We start from the raw sequence: 15,959 nt of genomic DNA on the forward strand, positions 1-15,959 counted from the left end.
GTGAGTTCAAAGCCAGTCTAGTCTACATAGCAAGTTCCAAGACAGCCAGAGCTACATAATAGACACTGCCTTAAACAAGCAAGCTAGCAAACAAACAAGAAAAAGAGCTCATCGATCCTGCTTCAGAGTATATATCCAAAAGAACTGAAACAAAGAGGTATTTGAATGCCCATGTTCACAAACACAGCAACACTGTTCACAAAAGCCAAGTATTAACTCAAATGTCCACTAATGGACACACCCACAGTGGAATTGTCTTTTGACAGCTACAGCACAAGTGGACTTGGAGGGCATTTTGCTAAGAGATAAATCAGGCACAAGGCTAAGTACTGCAACTGCAGGATTGCCTGCAGGAAGCCTCCACGGAAGTCTAGCTACAGACAGAATTGTTAGTTACCAGAAAAAGGAAGTAAGAATTCTGCTTTTTCTAGATGAAAATGTTAAACAGATCTCTAGAACACTGATCTGCATACTTAAAAAAAAAAAACTAACTTAGTAAATTTTAAAATCTTTACCCATGATACAAACAATAAATATTCTACTTAAAAAAATCTTAGTCCCAGGGCACCAGGAGAGTAACTCTCTCCTCAATGCTAGTTCAATCAGTTTTAGAAACAAAGCAAGTAGCAGCAATCTGAGAATTATATCAAGATATAACCAGTATATTCTTTAGTCTGTTCAAATGGAAGAGAAGTTTAATGCCGTGTGACCTTAAACTCACTGGTGACCTTACTAGTGCACTCCTCAGCATAAACCTGTTTAAGTGCTAACAATACCAAGTCATTTAGTAAGACATGACTCCATCCAATGATGAAATGCAAAACTTCAGAGCAGTGACTCAGAGGAAGACAACTCCCCAGACTGCAGCCACCTCAAAAGCATGAAAGCTGAGTACTTAAATAAAGTATGGAAGACCTTCACTAAAGCCCGTAAGGAATTCTTTTTAAACACTGTAAAGGTATCTTTGGTGGGGGGGGGGCTGTATTGTCATCTCTGAGGCTTACTGCCTCCATATGCTAACCTAGCCCTAGTTCTGGAAGCTTCTAACCTCCATACAATCTTATATGGGTCTAGAATATTTTCAGCCGCAGACTTACTGCTGAATAAGTTTACTCTTTCTTGCTCTTCCTGATCCCTGGCTGGCTGATCAACTCAAGTTGTTCTGTCTCAAAACTCCTCTCCAAGTTGACCGATTCTATGTGGCTTCTCTTGCATTGCTCTGCTTGGCCTCAAACTACACTCTGTTCTAAGCTTCTGGCTCCTCACATTCTCTGGCTTTCTCTGTCTTCACCTGTGTCTAGCTTGTTTTCTCTCTGCAACCTGTCTCTATACCGCTATCCCAGTAAAACAACCTCCTTTTTTCTCTGTGCTACTCTGTTTTTTTTCTCTTCTTGTGAGAGTTGGGCGTATCCTATTCTGTCAAATCTTTTGCCAATTTGTCACTTTGTCCTCACTTTCAAAGTAGATACTTCCTTCTACAAATTAACTTTACCTTCACTGTTTGGGACTAAAGGTATGTGCTAAGAGCCACATCACAACTAGAAACAGATTTTTTTTTCAACAAACAACACAATCTTGAGGTTCACAGTGTAATGAAATGTCCTGCAAGCCACATTTTTTTATTTATTCATTTTGTGTGTGTGTGTGTTTTTTTTGTTTGTTTGTTTGTTTTTTTGTTAGAGGCTCTCACATTGTAACCCTAGCTGGCTTGGAATTTACTATGTAGTGCATGCTATCTCAAACCATCACAAGCAACTTAAAAGTATTTTTACTTCTTGCAGATCAATCTTGACATTTCTACTGCACACAACTGTAAAGGTGGGCTATAACCAAGGTAATTATGTTTTAATGAAGGTCATTCAACACCCACCTATCAATTTTTTAAAATTAGAAATTGCTCCAAGTAATATCTTCATACAAGTGTTTTAGTGTCTTTCCCCTAATTTTAATATCACAAACCATCACATACTACTTAAAAGTATTTTTAATGTTTTAAAATTTCATTGGCAGTTATTTTCTCCCTGTGCCTTTTCAGAAACAAAATAATCCTAAAAGTAGTATTTAAAGGTAAAAGGGTTGGAGAAAATGAAGTTCAATCCTCAGCATCTATATAAAAAGCCATGTCTTGAGGGAGAGAAAGGAGGACCCCGGGGGCAAGTCAGCCAGACTATACTATGCTAAACCCCAGACATTCAAAAAGCAAAGTGAACAGCAAACTGAAAAACATCATCTCAGGGTGACCTCTGAACTCCACAAGCATACAAGTACATATGCAGCACCCCACCTCGTATGTGTGTGTGTGAGTGTGTGAATGTGCTACTGGCTGACAGATGGAATTTAAAGCATCAATGTTATCTTAGTCAGGGTTGTATTCCTGCACAGAACATCATGACCAAGAGGTAAGTTGGAGAGGAAAGGGCTTATTCAACTAACACTTCCACATTGCTGTCCGTTATCAAAGAAAGTCAGGACAGGAACTCACACAGGGCAGGAACATGGAGGGGTGCTGCTTACTGGATTGCTTCCCCTGGCTTGCTCAGTTTTCTTATAGAACCCAGGACTAGGAACACAGGGATGGCACCACCCACAATGGGCTAGGCCCTCCCCCTTAATCACTAATTAAGGAAATACCTTACAGCTGGATCTTATGGAGGCATTTCCTCAAGGGAGGCTACTTTATCTGTGATAACTCCAGCAGTGTCAAGTTGAAACACAAAACCAGCCAGTATAAATGTCAAGTCACCAAGACCTCAAACCTAAGAGTTAAAATAAGAAGCCTGGTAAAGTGACACAGGCCTGTTTGAAGCAGAGGAATCAAAGATCAAGGCCAGCCTAAGCTACACACTCAGGAGTCTGAGGCCATCCAGGTGTACATTGTGAGACCCTGGCCAATAAATGAATAAACAATCAGGGTTGGGGGTGTGGCTTTGTGAAGAGTTAAGGGTGCTTATTATGTTATGTGCAATCTCCAAACCCACATAGACTACTAATAGCTGTATGATCAGTGTACTTTGTGGGTGAGGGCAAAGGAAGGGGAGAAAAGTGGGGGAATAGCTTTCTATGGCCAATTCCAGAGGGCAGCAAAAGGGAAGTTAAGGCTTTTTGTGGGACAAGCTACCCGAAGTTGAAGATGATGAGTCCTTGTCACAGGTGACCTTCCATCTGACCCTACTGTCACTGCACGTAAGTGCATCAGGGCCTCCCAAAAAGACTGGGGCTGCCTTCTAAGCCTCTAGGTGTAAGACCCAGAGATAGCACTGAGTATTACCAAGGGCACTTCTGCTTAAGAACTTAAGGTACTAAAAAAACAGGATCCCTATCTCAAGTCACTAGGGCATGGGCTGCCTCAGAAGATCCCAGTGACCAGGTCTCAATACTCAGGCAAAAAGGATCTGAGGTCTAGACTCCCAATAACATCTACTTTGGAACAGAGTGCTAGGGTGGAAGGTCGACATCAATCTGTACAGCAATCTCACTTCATCCCCTACTTTACTACTGCTATGAAGTTATTTTTGAAATGGAAAATCTAATTTCTCATCATGAAAACTGTCTCTTATTCCTGCTCTCATAGAACAGTGCTGACTGAGTCCCATACCGGCCTTGAGGTGTCACGGCCACCTCTCTTCAGGTCAGGATGCAGATCAATCTTGAAATTTCTACTTCAGGCACACACAACAGTAAGGTGGGCCATAACCAAGGTAATCAATGTTTTAATGAAGGTCATTCAGCACCTACTATCTTCTTTTTTTTTTTTAAATTAGAAATTGCTCCAAGTAATATCTTCATACCGTGTCTTAGTGTCATTTCCCCACGTTTTCCTTTAGTTGAAATCCTTTAAGTACACCTGTAATACCAACCGGCTTATTTATATAAAAACGAACCACACTTCCAAATCAGAAAAGGTTCTACAAATTTAAACTTTTACCAGGTTACAAAACAGCCCACTCTTCAATCTCCACCTGAGCTGTGTGTGAACCATCTTCACATCATTCCTAGATAAGCAGTCGGCCCATGGCCTTTGCTTCCAAACTTCCAATTTCTCTAGTGCCTTCGTTAAAGCACTGGTGACCTTAAAGTATGACGACATCATAGCCCAAGGCAAGAAAGAGCAGGCGCACGGGTACTGTGGTTAGCAAGCTAAGATCTGACAGCAGGTAACCAGTTGAGGAGTTTATGCCTCTCTCCCATGTATCTCCAGCCCTAGCATCCAAAGACCAACAGGTACATAGCAACAGAACTAGTAGTTCTCATCTGTATAAAGAGATAAAGTGACAACAGCAGCAGGCCTCTGACTGCTAGGCGAGGCATGTGTCAAACACATTCTATCCAACTTTGCATGGTGTGAAGAGACTGTACTTGCTTGCTTCCTTTCTTCCTTCATTTATTTACTTGGTTTTTCAAGACAGGGTTTCTATGTGACAGTCCAGGCTGTTCTGGAACTCTTGTAGACCAGGTTTGGCCAGAGATCTGCCTGCCTCTGCCTCTAACCCTAACCCTGAGTACTAGAATTAAAGGCGCATGCCACCACACCTGGCAAGAATTGTGTTTCTGAAGGAAGAACTTTTTTTTTTTTTTTTTTTGTTTATAGTTCTACAACCAAAGGATACAGTAATTCATTCATATGTAGCATCCTTGGGTGTATTTTTTTTAAATGTCCTCAGTGCCAAGTGTGATCCCAAAACATTACAGTAGGACCAGGACAGGATCTGTTTATAAACTCCAGACAGCCCTTCCCTAAGCTTCTCAGCCTTCCTGAATTAGCCATCTTGCTCAGGTGACTGAGCTGAGCTTATAGAAACAAGAAAATTGTTGCCCCCAACCAGAAGAGTTGGGATTTTAAAGAGGGGCTTCTCTTGCCCCTAGCTTCCTGTATGTGCAGTGGGTCCCTTAAAAGAGGCAACTGCTCATCTAACAGCCCATCTCACAGGCTCCTTACTAGGACAGTTACACTAGGAGACAACACAGGGTTCAGATAGAGGATAGTCCTGTACCAGGGCACAACCCCTACGTCACTATTCAGGAGGTGAGCCAGTGGAATAAAGGCAAACAAACCCCAAGTACTGTGTGGCTGAGGAGACACAGCAGTCAAGTCCTAGCTGCTTTTTCAGAGAACCCACATTTGATTCCCAACACACACAGCCAGCACCCTCTTCTGGCCCTTGCAAGCACCAAACACACACATGGCAGTGTTGACACACATATATAAAAAGGAAACAGTAGTATGTGAATGTGTGTCTATGTGACATACACACATGACAGTGGTATTACTAGTGGATCGCACTGATCTTATTTTTAGTTCTGGTGTCTATGCAGCTAGTTTTATGTCAACTAGACAAAAGCTAGAGTCACCTGAGAGAGAGGAGGACACCTCAATGGAGAAAATAATTCCATAAGATGTGGCTGTAAGTTGGCTTGTAGGTCATTTTCTTAATTAGTGATAGTGGTGGTAGTAGGGGTGCCACTCCTGGGTTCTATAAGAAAGCAGGCTGGGCAAGCCATGGAGAGTAAACCAGTAAGCAGCACATAGCCTCTGCATCAGTTCCTACTCTGCTTGACTTTCTGCCTTGGCTTCACTTCACTGTGCCTTGGGGTACATAAGCCTTTCCTCCTCAAATTGCTTCGATTATGGTGTTTCATCACAGAATAAAAAAGTGTTTTTTTTTATTTGCTTGTTTTTGAGACAGGTTCTTATGACTTTAATTTTTTTTCAAATCCTATATTTTTTAAAGGGATTTATTTATTTCATCTATGTGATTACACTGTCGCTGTCTTCAGACACACCAGAAAAGGGCATTGGATCCCCATTACAGGTTGTGAGCCACCATATGGTTGCCAGGAATTGAACTCAGGACTTCTAGAAAAGCAGTCAGTGCTCTTTACTGCTGTGCGATCTCTCCAGCCCCTCAAAGTCTATTTTTAATGATGGTTCTTAAACACTTTAACCTCCCTTCTAGCCCACCATCCACCAGAAGTAGTGGAAAGAAAGGATAGAGGGAAGGCAGACCTGTTTAACAGAGTTCTTTGGAGCAAATCCTATTTGCACTGTCAGGAAATCACCAGTTCAGTTCACAGGAGTCAGAAGCTGCGCAGCTCAGCTCAATCTACTCACAAACACTAGCAGTCTGGTTTGGTAGAGCTGGGAAATCAAACACAAATCAGCAGCTATGGCATGACCTAGTAGAGACAGCCAGACCTTAGCCTTGGCACAAGTCAGCAGGAGGAATCAGAGCCAACGGAACACCAGGAAAAGTTCTCAGCTGTGCCTCTCTCAGTGAAGCGAAGATTAGGGAAAACTCAAAACCAACAAGCTCTGTGTAGTTAACTCTATAATCAAGCCTAGCTCAGTTTCCTCCACCGTCCCTGGAGTCCTAGTGATATACCCCCAAGCATCACGTCCTCCACAGGCCTTGTCTCAGCACGTGTGTCTCCTTCAGCTGACATCACTGACAATCAGCCTCAAACTGCAGCACACCACCAGAAGTTTTTTTTTGGTTTTGTTTTTTATAGTACAGAATAGAGTTTATTCAGGTCATGGGAGAGTTAAGAGGATAGTAGAGGCAGAGAGAGATAGAGTGGGAAGTAGAGTAGAGGCCAGCCATGAGCACCTGAAGAGAAAGGGGGGAAGGGAAGGGGAAGAGGAGAGTTAGGATTGGGAGAGCAAGAGAGCCAGGAGGCAAGAGAGGCCAAGAGAGAGAGGAGGGGGCAAGCAGCCCCTTTTATAGTGTTAGGTCACTGAGGCGGAGCATACCTGGCTACTGCCAGGTAATTGAGGGGGTGGGTTTACAGAATCCCAACATTCCCCTGTTTTGGTTTAATTAAAAAAGAAAAATTAGAGGTGATGGTGGACCAGGAATAGGGTCGTTGTGATCTCTTGACTGCTTTTTTTGGGTTTTTTTGTTTTTTGTTTTTTTTTTTTGTTTTGTTTTTTTGTTTTTTTGTTTTTTGGTGCAGTTCTCTCTATGGAGTCCCAACAAATGGAACACAACTATGCAATGTGAGGCAAACCAAAACATGCATGTTGTTAGTGAAGAATCCTTCATCACATGTTTGCCTTAGCAGAACATCCTTTCCCGTGTCTGCTTTAGTGAAACATTCCTCCACTAGTCTGTCTTAGCCTTTCACTTGTGGCCACTTCAGGAAAACACTCCTTCATGTGTTTGCCCCAGCAAAATACCACCCAACACAACTGACTTTCCAAAGAACCCTCAAGTTTCCACTTCAGGGTTTCACTATATATCCTTGCCAGGCCTCAAACTCTTCTGCCTCCAGGTGCTTTACTATCCCAGTAGGCGAGAACCAGAAACTGCCAAATGTTAAAAAAAGAAAAACTACACCGAAAAAACTCTACTTGTAAATACCAATCATAAATTGAAAAGCACAATTATTTTACTTACACAATTTCTGGTTCCAGTTTTAAATTTTTTATTTTATGAAAACAGGTTAAGGAGCTAAAAAAGATGGCTTAGCAGTTAAAAGCACTGGCTGCTGTAGATTGTTCTGAAGCTATTTGTATTTTAATGTTAATTGTACTTCCCCAAGAAGGGCAGGCTAGTCAAGAATCCAACAGAACCCTCCCATTTTAATTAGTAAAACAAAGGAAAGCCAGTGACTGGCCAGGAGGAGGGAAGTAGAGAGGGCTGAGAGGTCAGAAGAGGTCAGAGGACGGGGTTAGAGGTCATGCCAACAGGGAGCTTCCCAAGGACCAGCTGGACCCAGGTGGGATTTATTGGTGTTAGAAAGCTATGAACATTAAGGATTTTATAGGTCTAATATCTCATACAGAAGGGCAGTCTGTATCTTTATCTATTTGATGCAATCTTGTTGTGTAGAGGATTTGTGGATTGAGAGTTGACTATATAAACCTGTATAAAAAGCTATCAGGCTGTAGAGTTGTGTTTGTGGGATTCTGGGGTTGAGAAACATCCTGGGATGGGCAGAGAGTTTCGCGGTCAAGTTGGGTCGTGGTGATGGCTCAGACCAGGCACCAGAGGAGCACGCAGCTCCAAGCTAAAATCGGGCTTGAGGAGTGAGACCTCTGGGCCGGTAAAGAGATAAACCAATAATAATTTTTGTTAAATATTTACAAAACAGGCTGCTCTTTCCAGGGACTCAGGGTTAATATCTGGATACATGTGGCTCATAACTGTCTATGATTCCAGTTCCAGGAGATCCAACATCCTCTTCTGGCCTCTTTCACACCAGGCAAGCATAAAGTACACAGACATATACATACAGGCAAAACACCTTTTTTGTTTGCTTTTAAGACAAGGTTTCTCTATGTAGAGCTCTGGCTATCCTGGAACTCACTTTATAGGCCAGGCTGACCTTGAACTCACAGTGACCCATATGCCTCCAGAGTGCTGGGATTAAAAGTGTGTGCCACCATGCCTATCCACTTTTTAGTTTTTAAAAATTAAAAAAAAAAAAAAAAAAAAAAAAAACACAGATCAAGACACTGAAATAAGCAGGAAGAATTATAATTTATCGTTATAAACAAAATTTTCTTTTTCAGACTGTTTTGTTATGAAGCCCTGCTTGGCCTTGAACTCAAAATCCTACCTCAGCTTCCAGTGTGCTAAGATCAGAATACCAGGGTTATAGATATGTGCCATTATTTATTCCCAGCTATTAATACCTTTAAAGTACTGGGCATTTTAAATGAGTTTAGTAGTCCCATACACTGAAATGAAACCCTTGATCTGATTTTTCTAATTTTACATTTAGCAAGAAAAGCATGAAAGAAAGTGCCCCGAATACAATACACCTCATTCTTCTACAGAGGCAGCAGGGGCTGAAGAAGTAAAGGAAAAGCAAGAAAATGTACTGAAGAATGCAGTCTGGCCACACCTGTCTCCGAATACAGAAGCACACAGAACTCCAGTTTACAAACTTTCCTTCCTTCTCTAGACTGAGGATCATACGGGGAACCAGGAGATGTTCATCACTCCCTTACCTTGTTTCTCTTTTTCTTTGAGTGGATCGGTGTTATAGACTCGGAATCCATTTTCCATTCCACATGCAAAACACCCTAAGGCAAGAAATATGAAAGAAACATGTTAACCCCACACTGCTGCCAACAAAAGGAGTCCAGGAAAGCTTCTGTCACATGTTCAAGCCATATATGCTGCATACTAAGCCTAAGCTAATTCAAAAATATCATTTCCAGGGATGTACTTTGGATTGTCACTTAACATGCAGTTTCACTGAAGGATCCTGCTCTGGCATTCCTGAGGACCAGGTTCTGCTTAAACACTGGGCATACTACCCACTTCTCACTGTTATTAGACTCTCACCAGACTTCCCTTTTCAGTTGAACACGGTGCTTGAGAACTGTGTAAAGTATAGTGGGGCCTGAAGAGGCAGTGACAAAATTCATGTATAGAGGTTCACAATAAACACACAATCCTGGTCAGTGTAGACACAGGTTAATTAGGGACTTGCAGTATACTGGAGACAAGACAGAGGTCATGGACTCTAAACTGGAGAAGGGGACAAAAGGCTGCTCTTTTCCACCTGCAGAGTGATCTCTTAGAAGGCAGTCCTAAAGTCTCCATGTCTTCATTCTTGGGTGAAAGGATAGAAAGGATCTGAGATCCACTCTACCAGCTCTGCTCCACCGCATCACCTCTACAGCCAGATTTTATATTTTCTCTTCCAAATGGGAAAAACACACCCAATTCGTCCCGGGAATTGCTCATATTCCTCAAACTTCTGTCCTAGTCACAAGCAGTAACTGACTTAGGCCATCCCAGTCACTGTCCCCATTCACAAACTCAAGAAAAGGCACTGCTAGGAACTGAAACCTACATTAACTAACTTCAAACACAATGCCCAACTTCTGTCCATATCAAGCTTTGGCTAAGAGAAGAAAAACCAAATCCTGCATTTTTGTTTGTCTGTGTGTTTCAATTCAATGTTTACAAAGCTTGGCTCCTCACAGCTGCTGTTTAGGGGTGTAAAGGAACACAGAAGACTCTGAGGTGTCCTGTTCATCTCTTCACCTCTACAGCCAGATTCTGTATTTTCCGTCACTTCCCAAGTCACTTACGAAACAACAGAGATTCAAAGACTATGACAGTTGTAATCTGGAGACTAAAGTTTAAATTAACTCTTGTGCTCTAAAAGGTAACTTATCTGACCCAGAATCTGAAACTCTCAAGTGCTAGGTTATCAAATTGTACTAGTTTATAATATCCTCTTTATGTTAATGGATCATGTAACCCAGGAAGACGAAAAAGGAAATAGGAGGAGAAAGTAAGAAGAAAATGTGGACATCTAGATGTCTGGTAATATACAGAACCAGAAAAACAAACAGACAAAACAAACAAAACATCATAGTAAGATCCTCTACACAGCAGCCAAAATCATAGAAACACAAAGTGCATGGGAACGCTGAACTGAGAACTCCTCAGTGGAAGGCAAACAGGGAGGAATACAAGTACCTCAGAAACTGAACAATGCTCACCAAACACATGGTCTATTAAAGGCAGCAGTGACACCACTGTACTCATGGGAAGAAGGGAAGGGCCACAAATACCAACATCAAAAGTAAAACAGCTAATTGCGACATATTCTGAGAAAGAAACAACATGTATTGATGAGAACAATTTACCACCAAACCAATCAATCAAAAACCAAAACCAAAACAAAACAAAAATCCTCATTGGAAATACAAAAATAAAACCCAAAAAAAATGAGTCTGGAAAGATATCTCAGAAGTGTGAGTTGATGTTAAGGTGATACATGATTGGAGAGTGGAGAGGTAGGCAGGGAAAAGGCTAGAAAAATGGAAGAGATGGAGACTGCGGAGAAAATGGGGGAAGGACGAAGATGGAGGCAGGTGTGTACGTTTCTCTCGGTGCATCTCTAGCTTGATTAGGTTATTATTTCTAAGGGTTTCTATGGGTCTGTTTATCTCTTGTAGAAGGGCAGCTTATATCTTTGTCCACTGGTTGTAAGTTTATTGTGTAGAGGATTTGTAGATTAAGAATTTAATATATAAACCTGGGTTGTGGAATCATGTTTGTACCAGGCGGTAGAGGAAAGGAACGTGCCGGGGCAGTCGTATCCACCTGGGAAAGAAGCAGCAGGGGCAATAGGGTGAACCGTACCAGAGTTCATAGAGTCAGCCTGGAGTGCCAAGTAGTATGGGGACCCCATGGTGTGTGCCTGGCTCTGCAGTAGAGCAGTGTCTCGGAGTGAGACCACAGGGGCCAATAAAAGGTTAAGCCATCTCTTTAACATTTACAGCAACAGTAATTTCAGCAATGTAAAACTACAGGCAATTTTTAAAAAAAAATGTGGCTGTGTGCCCGTCTGTATGTGATCTTGGGCATGCAGTGCCTGGAGAAGCTGGAAGAGGGCATAGGATCCCTTGGAAATGAGAGTTGCAGAGGGCTGAGAACCAAAACCCCATCCTCTGAAAGAGCAACAAGTGCTCTGAACAAGTAATTTATCTCTCCAGTCCTTGAAAGCTGTACTTCACAGTGATTTCTGGGGCTAGAGAGGTATCAACAGTAGTGCTTCTGTGCAGGCATGAGAAACAAGGCTCATATCCCTGGAACCTACATAAAAGCCAATACAGTCCTCCCATGTACCTAAAACCCTATCATTGAGGGGCAGACATAAGTGCAACTCAGAAGCCTAGAAGCTCAACAGCCAGCTAGATTTACTAAAAGGGCTAGTTTCAGGTACAGTGACTGTCTCAGGAGATTAAATGGTACAGGAAGACACCCACTACCCACCTCTGGCCTCCACATGAGTGTGCGTTCATGTGTACCTACACACACACACACACACACACACACACACACACACACACACACACACACACATATCTAAACTCGATTTTGTAATAGTTGTTTAAAACATCAACAGCAGCCAGTCAGTGGTGGCACATGTCTTTAATCCTAACACTTGGAAGGCAGAGGCAGGAGGATCTTTGTGAGTTTGAGGCAATCCTGGTCTACAGACGGAGTTCTAGGACAGCCAGAGCTACAGAGAAACCCTGTCTCAAAAACAAAACAAAAAAAAAAAACATCAAATCTAAACATCAGTATATACAAAACCAAACTGTGACTGACTCAACTGTTTTGATGTGTGTTCATACTATAAGGCTTAACCGTAGCCAGAAACTTTGCATTAAAGTCTATGTCTTTTTGAAACAGGTCTCTTATAGTCCACAATGACCTTGAAACTCCTGATGCTCTTGCCTCCACTTCCCCAATGCTGAGATTACAGGACTGTATCACCAGTTCTAGTTAAGGGAAATACTAGAGCCCAAACCTATGATGTCAAGAAAGCTAGGCATACACTCCATGAACTGAGCTACATTTCTGTGAATGTCTGATTTAGAGATATGGCCTTGTTAGAAAAGGAAAAGGTGTGTCATTCAGAGCATGCTTTGAGGTTCCAAAAGTTCACACCATTCCCAAGTCTGTTTCTTGCTTGTGGAACAGGTGTAAGCTCTCAGCTACTGCTCCAGTGACATGCCTGCCTCCCCACTGCCATCATGGCCATGGACTCTAACCCTCTGAAACTACATTCGCAATAAACTCTTGTATTAGTTGACTTGATCATGATACCTCATCACAACAACAGAAAAGTTAACTAAGACAATTTGCCAACTCAAGAGCTATTTTCTTTCTGTTTGTCTATCTCTCTCTTCTCTTTGGTTTTTGGAAACAGGGTTTCTCTGTGTAGCCCTGGCTGTCTTGGAACTTACTCTGTAGACAGGGCTAGCTTCAGGCTCAAGAGATCTGCCCGCTTCTGCCTCCCCTTCACAGGGCAATAATACTTTTGCCTGTCTCTGAACTAAAAGAAGGCTCTTCATACTTGTCACGGGATATGCACATTCTCTACCTCTTACCTTGGTTTACCTTAGGAATGCTATAGCTATCCTTTAGGTTTTGATTATATTAAATGTATGGATCCCTCAAACTTCCTCAAATGCCTAGCACATGAACTCCAAGTAAATATATAGATGAGATTTAAAAAAAAAAGCACTATCTACTTAAAATTATTTTTTGTATAACCAGCACCTTAAAATAAATTATTTAAAATTATCCTGAGAGGAACGGTATAAAGATGGTTTGGTGGTACAGAAGCAGGAGAACCATAGTCTGCATAGTAAGACCCCACCTCAAAAATCAGAACAGCTGGGTGGTGAACATTTTTTTAAGGAAGTATAGGCAGTTCCAGGCCAGCCAGAGATACAGTGCCAGCCGTCTCAAAAATGAAAATAAATTTTAAAAAATTCATCTTCTTAGCCAGGAGCAATAGAATCAGCATGTAATTCCACCCGCTCCAGGGGCTGTGGAGGGAAGATCCCTGGAGCACACAGCTCAAGAGAAGCCTGAACAAGATGAGTTCCGGGACAGTCAGGATTACGCAGAGAAACCGTGTTGTAAGAAATAAAATAAAACATAGAGGGAATCTGACATCTGAGGCGGGGGAGGGGATACAATCCCTACCAAGAGGGGTTCCCGCGCACTTCTTGGAGCACAGAACTCAGTAGCAAGAATACCTTCTCCAAGACCCCGAACTCGAAGAGGCAAGAGGCAGTTCCCGAAAACACAAATTATGTAAATCCTTTCATTCTCCTGAAGAGAAGAAAATACTAGAGGGGAGGACGAGGTGTACTGTTAGGACACGCATCAAGGCGAAGAACCTACACTTCATGAAGGTGCCAGCCTACAAGAACGTCGACAAACTGCCGCCCCGCGACGGACAGGACCTACTACACCACCCGCTGGCAACGTAAGCGCTTGAGACCCTGACGCCCGGCGGTAAGCCTGCGGGTTCTAGGTACCCCGTAAAAAAAGTGACACGGCCCGCCGACCCCGGCGGTGGCAGCGCGCGGAGGGGTGGGGTGTGTGTGGTACGCCCCACTATGGATGCCCCGGCTGGAAAGGAGGATCTCCCTACAGGGTGGTTCGGAGATTTCCTGAAAGAGCCGCCAGAGTGAGTCTGAGATCTCAGGACGTGACTGAGTCTCCCGTTAGGGTCCGAGGGACACTCGCGACAGCTCCGAGGCCCTGCGGTCGCGGCAGCGTCGGGTCCGGTCTCCCGGAAGGGCTGGGGTTTTGCCAGGGCTGAGCCCTGGGTCTCACCGTGGTCCTGGTTGAAGCCGGCGTACAGCAGCCCGTTGCCGTGGGGGTTACACGGCAGGAGGTTCATGGTGCCGTCGTAGGGTCCGTCGCTCCTCAGCACCGCATACCGCTGAAAATCAGATGATCTATCCGGTCGCGCGGCGCTAGGGCCGCCGCGGCCGGAAGCGAGGGTCCTAGGGGCTTGCGTCGTGCGTGTGTCGTCAGTGCTGCGTCGTCAGTGCGCGCGGGCCTATGGTGCGCGTGCGTGTGCGCGTGCGCGCCACTAGTTTGGGCCGAGTGCCAGGCACGTCCAACTCAGGGAAGTAGGTGGCAAGGACTCGCCCAGTGCGTCCATAAGGGGCGGGGCAGGACGGAGCAGAGGGAAAGCTACGGAGGGAGCAGGGCGGGATCGACAGGACCAAGGACAGGGTAATAAAGAGGCCTCTCCAACTACACTCCTGCCCACCACACACAATCTCCCGGAACCCTCACCACGTTCCCACGACATACATCTTGTTCGACCAGAAGCAGCCTCCTTGTAATGGTACCTACATTTTCTAAGCACACAGTTTCCCCCAAAAGATAAACACAGACGGACTATCCCGTCTTCCCAAGCTTTTCCACCCATCTGACACGTCTTCCCACAGACACAAATTCTCCAAGAATTCCCTGTTTTTAAGACAAAAGTTTAATAGGACACAGTCCCACAAGAAAGATTCCCCTGCTCCGCGACTGTTGTTTGGGGTACCCTGGTTATAGAGGTCTGGACTCCAGTTTGACAAGAGTCAAACTTAAAGGCTGTGAAGGATGGTAATTTCCATTCATTCTCCGGTTCCCCTTTCTCCTCACTGGCATCTCCTCTTACCTCTTTATCATCCTTTCTCCCAAATGAAGACTTGTAGCATCTTAGAAGTATTCAAGAAGCTGAAACAGAAGGACCAGTCTGGCCTGGCTTAGTTCCAAACAGCCCACCATCCATCCCATCAGCACTGAAGAGGAGAGGAAAAACCACTTCAGGGATTTTAATTGAACTGCCCTTTCATCTCTCTAGCTTTGAACCTAAGAAAGTGCAGCTATGTCCAAGCCATCTGTGAGAACTTCTGCATAACAATAAGTCCTGCCAGGATGTCTTCCTAGTTGGCCACTGTCAAGGATGCCTGTTCCTTTGGGTTCACTGGTTTACACACTCACCTGCTTCTCTGTGGATATCTATTCTCATCTTCACAGAACTGAATGACCCCAGCTTCAGGCCTTCAGTGGCCTAGGTGGCTACATTTCATTTTCTCTAAGGACATTGATACTATCTAGAGCCTCAGAAAATGATAAAACATTGTAAATCACTAGTAAAATCTTAGAATATTTGAGCTTTGTCTTATTTCAGTTTTCCTGTTGTTTAATCCCTCATAGTGTCTAGCTTCCTAAGCAGCAGGACCAGAAAAGAAACTTAGGCTTGAGCCTTTATAATGTCAGAATATTGTGGTGGTTTTTGTTTTTGTTTTGCTTTGTTTGTTTGTTTGTTTTTAGCAAAGAGTCACAAGGGGCTTCATTTCCTGGGAAGTGCCTGGCACAGCTCTAACAACCCTCTGACACCAGGAGACACATAAGAGTGGTGCCTTTTAGTGCTTCCACTTTATCTCGTTGAGACCAGGTTTCACTCTCTAACCCTGGAACTCATGGTGTAGTTCCAAGTTGGTCAAGATATGGCAACAATATTGCTTCAAACTCCAAAGAACTGGGACTATAGGCATTAGTCATGACACCCAGACTACTTTCTCTGCATTCCTTCTCTGGGAAGAAATCCTTTCCAAAGATGACATAGGACAAAACTAAGTTTTGTGGTAAACATCACGAGGCAGGCAAAGGAGGCAA

At 43.5% G+C, this 15,959-nt stretch overlaps 1 protein-coding gene across 1 annotated transcript in view; it reads right to left on the minus strand.

Moving 5' to 3' along the window:
* Positions 1-14,238, minus strand: part of WDR45B (WD repeat domain 45B) — a 28,870-nt gene extending 14,632 nt beyond the window's left edge. Inside the window, exons 1-2 of the mRNA XM_080923849.1 lie at positions 14,112-14,238; positions 8,954-9,028 (exon numbers count right to left, since the gene is read on the minus strand). Of these exons, the coding sequence (XP_080779975.1) occupies positions 8,954-9,028; positions 14,112-14,178 (142 nt within the window). The 5' untranslated portion in view covers positions 14,179-14,238. The remainder of the gene's footprint in view (positions 1-8,953; positions 9,029-14,111) is intronic.
* Between the last annotated feature and the right edge of the window lie 1,721 nt (positions 14,239-15,959).

This window comes from Micromys minutus (genome assembly GCF_963924665.1).
Source record: "Micromys minutus genome assembly, chromosome: 10".
In the NCBI taxonomy this organism is placed as follows: Eukaryota; Metazoa; Chordata; class Mammalia; order Rodentia; family Muridae; genus Micromys; species Micromys minutus.